The following is a 9,882-nucleotide window of genomic DNA, read 5'->3' on the forward strand; positions in this document are numbered from 1 at the left end:
TCGATTTTAGAAATTTGAAAGCCATTCGATGTATCTCGATGAGGACTATTGTTTGTCAGTTTTGCGCGACGATCGGTCAAGACGTTTTCTTTTGAATCGCAAAAAAGTGAGAAATTTTTCGTCCACGTTTCAGCTTGCAATTCTGATTTTTTTGCTGATTTTTATGAAACTTTTTTTGACGAAAGATACCATGGTCTTGTAGATCATACTAAAATATTACGACACTACGACAACTCGTTTAGCTATAAAAATTCGTCAAAGTTTGAAAAAATATTATAGTCATAGTTTGTCTTAACATACTAAACCATTAAAGTCCAACAGAAACTGGTTCAATTATGAAAATTGTTGATTTTTGAAAATTGGCTTTTGGAAAATATTCCGAGTTAACGTGTTTGTTCGTTTTCAATCATGTGTAATAAATCCACTCGGAATACTTTTAATAACTCATAAATTAATTTATTTTTTATTGATTAAGTCGATTATTTACACGTATCATGTAACTTGCCTCAAGGCAAAACACCAAAACCAGCTAGTTTTAATAAATTATTTACCTGGCAAATTTTTCTTCGTCGAACCATGTTGGTAAATCGATATTTTGTTCATCAGGAGAAGTGGTGTCACTTGGTGCCAAAGCATCAGGACTTAGCAAAAGATTTAAATGATCTTCAGCTGTCCAAAGTTTTCTCTTGTCTAAAAAAACGAACAAAATTAAATGACAAACAAACAACGTACATATAATTTATATTTATTCTAAGTTCTCCTAAAAAGTTCATTTTGACCATCATATCTGCAACAAAGTTTTATCATTTTTAGATTAAATATTTTAAATCCAAATTTAAATGCTGATGACTTTCCCAATTAATTATTCATATCGTTCATTACAATTACAATGCATTATTTAAACAATCAAGTTTGTTTCATTTTTATGCATTATATGAATTAAATTAATTCACAAATCCAGTTTTTTATTAAAAGAAATCTTGAATCATCCAGTTTATCTGAAACAAGGTGAACAACACTTGATGGCGAGGGCAACGTCTTGACATATCTGTCAATTTCGACATTGATATTTATTTAAAATTGGGATAAATCATAAAAAACGGATAATAAATATAATCTTAACTACCTACTCGAGATTGTAAAAGGTCGGCTCGTGGTTAAATAAAATAAAATGTATTATTTTATTGTGATATCAAAATGCGTTTCCTGAAAGATGAAGATGAAGACTGACATTGTGGTTTTTGTTCAAAGTTTATGAATTTAATTCTTGTATTTTGTAATTTGTTGTATTTCTCCAGAAAAGAAGTTTGTTTTCTAGAAAATCCGTTTTCCTGATTTTATATTTTTTTGATGTTTCAAGTCGTTCTGAATCGTTTGACACCAAATTTGGAGATAGTATGGGTGTGAGGCGGTTTGGCCTTAAGTCGCCGTTTCATCAAAATTTTACAAATTCAATCGATGCAATTCCATGAGGAGAAAAGTTAATTATTACTATTGTAATTAGTTTTGTGAGACAATGGGTCAAGCTCTTTTTTATAATTATCAATGCACAAGGTTTTGACCAAGTTTTACAAATCTGAATATAATTTTTGAAAATAGTTCTTAAGATTTGTTTTTTGATAAAAGTTTTTGGTCATTAATTGTTTAATTTCTTTGAAGATTTTGATGAAACTTTGTATGCAGATAGAATTCTTGGTTCATCCTAAAATCTTATAGGCCTACAAAAAGTGGTTTAATCATAAATAATCACATAAACTTGGAATAAATGGCCGTATCAACATTTCTAACAACTTGCTTGATATTAAAAAAAATTAAGTCATTCTGAAACATATGAGACCAAAATTAGAACAAGGTTTTCAATACTGATTCAATTTTAAAAATTTAGAAATCCTACTTAACCAACTTGATATCGAATTAAAAATATCCATGATTCTTAAAATTAGATAAATATTATTCTATTATTCTATGCTATTTCCTAATATGTACACAAAAGAATACTTTTTTTAAAAAAATGGTAGAACTTATATTAATGTCGTAAAAATTGCAGCGATAATCTAACGAGTATAATAAAACAATTAAAAATCTTCGGCCTTCAAAGAAGCAATACTTTTAAAAACCATATAGAACTTTCTAAGAAGAGCATAAGTTTTTAAGAACAACTTATATCTAGAATTTCAATGACAATTTTACATTTTATATATGTTTTATAATATCGATTAAAAGCAATCTATAACATTTTAGACATATGCACTAACATTTAAAGTTAAATTGAGTTCTAATCTAAAGATCTACAAAAAGTGCTTGAATTATTCAAATTAATTAAAATTTAGAATAATAATGAGGGTAGAGTGGGACACAAAGGCCCAATTTGACTTAGAGCAATTAGATTGTAATAATCAAACCAATTAAATCAAAACAAATAAAATATATCAATCAAACATATGACTATGTTCAGTAATACTCCCATCAGCTATATCATCATTGTAGAAATGTGTTTTGCTGTCTTTCAAAAATTAGTTTCTTGGTCCTTTTTACCCCAAGGCAGGGAAAATTTATTTTTAACTTTAAAGGTTTTTTTTATAAAAAATAGCTACATTATTTAACCGATGCAAAATATAAATTTTATGCCTGCATTTTTCACAGAGATAACACTGTATATAACCTTGGTCAGAAAAGTTTACAAAGGAGTTGGAATAACTATTTATTTAATAATCGATCTAAATTTACTCAGTTTTTTTTATTTACTATTTTGTATTGTTTATACCTTTACAAGGGTAAAGGTTCAGTGGTCCTTTTTACCCCAGCCATTAATTTATATTAAGATCTTGTAAACTAAACAACAGTGCTCACAACTAAAAAACTAAATACGAAAGAAAATACTTTTGTTATGGATTTTCAAAAATTGCTGTTTTGCTCTCGATTTAAACGTCGTAAAAATCATCATGATGGGTGGTTATACATCTTTTTCACTCTACTTTCAAATATTGTCGTTAAAAATTCTTGACTTTACTTGTTACCTAAATTTTGGTTGTGAACATTTTTTATGCTTGTACCTTTTGTTTACAAGACATCGATTGAAAATTGTATTGTATATATATATGTATGTATATATATATATAATATAATAACTAGCTGTAAGTGGAATTCTGTCTTGAGGCAATTATGGCATCGTGCCTTAAGGCAAATTGCTGGAACTTCCCGTACCGTAACGAAATGTTCGAGGAATACTGAATGTTTTCAAATAGATTATTATAAATATTGTAACATTGTCTATTATTTATAAGAATTATATAAACTGAATTGCAGAGTTGAAATTATTTGGAAAGTATATTAGAACTATAGTCAGAATTAAAAATAAAATATGAAATATTTTCGATATACAAAAAACTAAAAAAAAAAAAAAAAAAAAAACAAAATTTTTTTTCAAAATCAATTATTTTGTTAAGACAAGCAGAAAGTTTTTTGAATCATTTAAATCGGACCCTTGTTTCCCTCAAAAACTGCCATTTTTTACATATTTAGCTCCGTATCTTCGAAATGGCTGGGCCTGCTTTTGCCAAAAACTAATAAACACTTCTCCCAATCATTACTAATCGAATGTTTTTTAGATCATTCAATTCGGATCTCCGTTCTCTCAAAAATTCGATTTCTATTTTCTGCACTCTTTGCTCCGTATCTCCGAAACGGCTGGACCTGCCTTTGCCAAAAAACTAATCAGGTATTTTCCCTATCAATAGGAATCGAATTTTTTTTGAACCATTCAAATCGGTTGATCCGTGCGCCCTAAATCGTGACTGGAAATTTGTATCCATACATACATACACACACACACACACACATCCATTTTTTCTGAGGTATGCCAAAACGTTCAGAAACCTTCAAAACTCGAGAAATGTAATTTTCAATTCCGATTTTCGGCCCATTACAATAACTTACCCTATGGGAAGTTAATAATCAATTTGAAATTATTCAAAATAACTATTGATTATTTCTCGAATATTTAATTTAACGGTATGGGAAGTTCCAGCAATTTGCCTTGAGGCGCGACGCCATGCACCCTACTAGTTTTTTTTAAATTTTGCTTTTGGTACGGGAAGTTCCAGCAATTTGCCTTAAGGCATCATGCACCACTAGTTGTTTATTGATACTGAATTTTAAGATCAGATCGTTTTTCTCTGATATATAAACAGAGGCGCGTTAAATGTTTTTAAACAAATATTATCGAGTAAGTGAATAAACATATTAATGCGTTTTTATATTTAGCCAACTAACTGAACTACTATTCTTGTCTTGGTTTCCACATTGTTGTCTTTTACTATTAGGCCAAGGCGATTTGTGGTCTATGGATATTCTAAATGTACGAATATGTAGGTATTATTATTATACACATATACGACGATGAAGCTAATTACAAAGATGGACAAGATGCGGGTGGAAATAGATTGATAAGACAGATGGATATATAAGACTAGTTGGTATTGTTATTTTGTCTTGAGGCAAGTTACATCAACTTCCCGATATGTGTAAATAATTGACTTAATCAATAATAAACAAATTAATTTATGAGTCATTAAAAGTATTCCGAGTGGATTTATTACACATAATTGAAAACGGACGAACACGTTAACTCGGAGTATTTTCTAAAAGAAAATTTTCAAAAATCAATAATTTTTATAATTGAACCACTTTCCGTAGGATTTTAATAGTTTAGTATGTTTATCAAGACCTAGTACTCTATCGTTATATCAAGTAAATATAATTTTAATATTAATAAACGTAAAAAAAACTACTCATTTTCTCAAACTTTGATGAATTTTTAAAATTAAACTGCTTGTCGTAAGACCGTAATACTTTCGAACAGTTTTTGAATTTTTATATCGGTTTGGTAGTTTGAGCTTAAATGTAGACGAAAAGTTTAATACTTTTTTCAAATTACAAAGAAACGGCTCGGCAGATCGTCTCACAAAACTGACAAACGATAGTCCTCATTGAGATACATCAAATCGCTTTTAATTTCTGAAATCAGGTCAGTCGTTTTTGAGAAAACGTCGATCAAAGGTCTAATTTTGACAAATGCCAAAAAAAACGATACTAATTTTTGCAAACTTTGACGAATTTTTACATCTAAACGAGTTGTCGTAGGGCCGTAATATTTTAGTATGATCTAGAAAACTATGGTATTTGCCGTTAAATAATAATAATAAAAATCGACAAAAACATTTTTTTAACACTTTATTACAAGAAAACGACCCAGCCGATCTCTACCAAAAACTAACCAGGTCGATTCCCAACCAATATCTTTCGAACGGTTGTTAAATTTTCAAAATCGATTCAGAATTGCGGGCTAAAACGCGGACAAAATTTTTTTCACTTTTCTGCGATTTATAAAGAAACGGATTATCCGATCGTCGGAGAAAACTGGCAAACAATACTCCTCGTCGAGATGCATCGAATGGTTTTTAAATTTTTGAAATTCGTCCAGCCGTTTTTGAGAAAACGTCGATTTACGGTAAAAAATCTGTTCACACACATACACACACGTACTTTTTCCAATTGTTGATCTCATTCGATTCAGAATGGCTTGAAACGTCGAGAAAACATAAAATTAGCGAGTCGGATTTTTTTTATAAAATATAAACATCTCCTTTGGGAAGTTAATTATTTATTTATTTATTTATTTATTTAAATATATAGCCCACAGATTTCTCCAAGAGGACTCAAAAATACAATTATTTAACATAATGAATAACAATTAAAATATATACAAAATAACAATATATAGTTAGTAACATATAATGCTAAGATAAAATTGCATATATGCATGCAAAATGTAACAATAATATTTATAAACAGAATAAGAAAATAATGAGATATTTGAAAGAAAATAAAAAGATTAACTTGTGCAGATGGAGATTATTTGATTAGGTGAAGTGTTGTGAATGTCTATTTCATTATTAATTAAGTTAAAGTTAGAGGACAAAAGTAAAATTGGCGAATTTAAGAGAGAATTAGATTTAGGGGTAGGATAATTGAAAAATAATTGTGAACGCGAAGATAGCCTTGGAACATTAAAAGATAGTTGATTGAGAATAAGAGGACAGTCTATAGAATTATTACAAAGCTTAAATAAGAACATAATTGTACAGATAAATCGACGTGAGGCAAGGGAAGGAATACCAAATTCTTTGTAAAGTGTTGTGGTCAAAGCCACGTTCAGGGTAAATTTTATATGTTTTATAATAAAGGTATTTCAGAAATTTTCGCTGAACCTTCTCTCGCATCAGAGTTGTTGATATGATGAGGATACCAAATAATCGAACCGTATTCTAATTTTGAACGTACAATAGAATAGTACATGCAAAGAAGTGCATTGGTAGACTTAAATTGTTTACAATTTCTTAGTATCAAACCTAAAGATTGATGTGCTCTATTACAAATATCAGTTACATGATCTGTGAAAAACAAACCAGAATCAAATAGAACACCTAAATCGGAAATTTTATTACATCTATCAATGCTGGTGTTAGAAATTTTATAATCAAAAAGTATTGGAAAGCGCTTATGTAAAAAACTGAGAATCTTGCACTTTGATATATTTAGATGTAATTTGTTAAGATACACCAAGATTGGAAAAGGTCAAGTTGAGACTGTAATAATAAGCAGTCATCAATAGAATTTATTTTGAGATATAGTTTCAGATCATCTGCAAATAATAAATGTGGACAGTTAATAGTATCAGAAATGTCATTAATAAAAATAATAAATAGTAGTGGACCAAGAATGGATCCCTGAGGAACTCCTGAACTAATATTTTCAATGTTGCTCAAGAATCCATTATATACATTAACTAAAATTTGGAATAATAAGCTACAATTTTAGTAGATACAAGCACGTGTTTCTGTTCAATTACAGTATGTTTTGGGAAAATTACATTTTATATGTGTTTGGGAAAATTACATTTTATATGTGTTTGGGAAAATTCAATTGAAAATCGCAATGTTTACATTTAATTGAAAGCGAAAACTTTATTTTGAAAATAAACATTTGAAAATTTCATCTAAATCTTTAAATCTCAATTTCGGTCGATTAAGTCAATTATTACACCCTATCGGGAAGTTCATGCAACTTGCTTTAAAGAAAAATGCCACTTTCAACTAGTTATCATTAGTACCTAAATATCTATTACCTCGGCCATCTCTGCTTTTGTGGAAGCTGTAGAAAATACATATTGTGTATAATTAGCTCGAACAACTGACCTCACATAGGCTAATTGGAACAAAACAACACATGATGGTGATCTTCATCTCCATCATCATGCCATCATGCGATTTCAATACAATAATAATAATAGAGGCAATTAGAATTGTCTCTGTGTGGTCGAACAAAAACATTGAAATTATGCACAATTTTTTGATTTAATGATAGAATAGAGGCTATGATAGGCCTTGTTGGGTAATAACTTCCTGTAATAAAATATAATGTAAATGGAGGCCTAAAATTGGTACTGAAATTTGTTGAGAAACTCCTTTGATTCAACTGAAGTATATTTGAAAGTCATTTTTTTAATAATAATTAATAATAATTTAAAAATTTGAATTAAGAGATTTCTATAATTTACATAAAATTGAAAAAGTGCTCCTGTACAGAACCAGTCTCAACGCACTTACGATAACATTTGTACCAGGTTGTCACTCAGACTGTGTTTTAGACGGGGTGATTTTTATAAATTTTTACTAAAATAGTAATCGCAAAAAAAAATCGAAAATGAAAATTTTTATATTCTTTACGTTTCAGAGGTTTCTGAAAATTTTGTCATAGCTTAGAAAAAATGATGTATGTATGTGTGTGTGTGTATGTATGTGCGTGTGTGTGTGTGTATGTATGTGCGTGTGTGTGTGTGCGGATACAAATTTTCGTCGACGATTTAGGGAACACCAATCAACCGATTTAAATAATTCAAAAAACATTTGATTCATATTGATAAGGAGACGTGCTGATTAGTTTTTGGCGAAGGCAGGTCTAGCCGTTCCGAAGATAGGGGGCAAAAAAGTGCCAAAAACGGTAACTCAGTTTTTAAGGAAACGGATCAAATTTTCATAAAAGCATGTTTAGCGGTTTTGGAGATCTAATGAAAAAAGTAAAAAAAAAGCCATTTGGCGGTCAAAAATGATCATTAGACATATGCACATCAAATTATCAGATATGTTATAGAGATTTTAACAATAAGTATAAATTTTGTTTACATTTCTATGGGTTCCGTACCAATGTTGTTTGGATATTTCGTCTTTATGTAGTTAAAGCAGTACGATTGCTTTTAAAAAAAGTTCAGAACTTCCAAAATATGTCAAAATAAAGAAAACATTTTTTTTCGAAAAAAAATTTTTTTTCAAAAAAGTTATTTTTTGTCAATTCCTAGTTTCTCAAAAATCTATTTTTTTCGAAGTAAATTTTTTTCAAAAATGTTAATCGTTTTGAAATAATAATAATATTTGGTACGGAAAGTTCCAGCAATTTGCCTTAAGGCTAGATGCCATGCGCCCCACTAGTTTACATATAATTGAACAAGTGCTCCAGTACGGAAACAGTCTAAACGCACTTGCGAAATCATTTGTACCAAGCTGTCACTCAGACTGTGCTTAGTCTGGATAATTTTTTGAATTTTAACCCGAAATTACATTTCTATAATTAAATTATCTGAAACTAATATCGAATCATTTATGATGTTCAATTTTTTTTTGAAAATTAAAAAAAAATAAATCTTGAAATAAAAAAAATGCTTTTACCAAGAACTAGTCGTTTCTTCTCTCACTATCAGCATAAGTAAAATGTTTCCGAATAATTCAAATCGGATGCTTCGTTAAAAATAATTTTTGCACATTTAAGCCCAGTATCTCTGAAATAACTGAACCTGTCTTCGCCAAAAACTAATCAGCACGTCTCCAATAGAAATCGAAAGTTTTTTGAATTAATCAAATCGGCTGATCAGTGCGCCCAAATTTGTACACGAAACATTTAACACACTCACATACATCAACTTTTTTAAGGTATGCCAAAATGTTCAGAAACTTCTGAAACATAAATATAAATAAAAAAATTCTTTTTGATTTTTGGACGATTACTACAATTAAATTAATAATACTTAAAGAGTTTCAAATAAAAAAGATCTCCATAAGCAAAACACAACCTTGGCACAGAAATGTCTAATATCGCACAATTTTAATTCTTAAATTTTTCTAAATTACAGCTTATAATAAGATTATAATTATAAATATTTTATTATAATATAATTATAATTTAATTCATAAATCTCATCTTTCTTAGATTTAAAATATTCCACGTGCAATATTTCTGACAATTTGAATCTTGACCTTTCAAAATGTCAATGATCAGTTTGTGAAAGTTTCCCAACAAAGAATCAATGATTTTGTCAGGAAGAATCATTGATTGATTTACACATTTAGAGGAATGATTTTGACATTTCTTACACGTTTTCTTACACTTCGTGGAAGAATACATGAATTTAAAATTGACGAACTGACATTTGAAAAAGTCTAACAGGATTCTAGTTTTATAGCGGGAATAGCTCAGTCAGTAGCAAACCGACTAGCAAGTCTGAGATACTCGGTTGGAGTCCTGGCACTGAGATAAAATTGTCATTGATAGTAAAAGAAGCAGCAAGGTTTGAAAGAAAAAATAAGAAAAAAGAAGTCAGTTATAAAAAAATTGCAAATACTACAGATAAAGTATTAGAAATATAATATAGACGAAATGTGGTTCATGGCATTGCAATACACACACAAATTTTTGTCGACGATTTTTGTTCTGAGATACGGGGCAAAAAGTGCCAAAAGGTAATTTTTTTGGGTTCCGTATTTTGAAGTT

General features: G+C 29.3%; 1 protein-coding gene across 1 annotated transcript in view; it reads right to left on the reverse strand.

Moving 5' to 3' along the window:
- The window catches only part of LOC113378633, a 43,053-nt gene that overhangs the window by 7,968 nt on the left and 25,203 nt on the right, over positions 1-9,882 (reverse strand). Inside the window, exon 3 of the mRNA XM_026619188.1 lies at positions 552-690. Within this exon, the coding sequence (XP_026474973.1) occupies positions 552-690 (139 nt within the window). The remainder of the gene's footprint in view (positions 1-551; positions 691-9,882) is intronic.

This window comes from Ctenocephalides felis, unplaced genomic scaffold (assembly GCF_003426905.1).
Source record: "Ctenocephalides felis isolate EL2017-DRISC unplaced genomic scaffold, ASM342690v1 CF-g0.4_SCAFFOLD_01886, whole genome shotgun sequence".
NCBI lineage: Eukaryota > Metazoa > Arthropoda > Insecta > Siphonaptera > Pulicidae > Ctenocephalides > Ctenocephalides felis.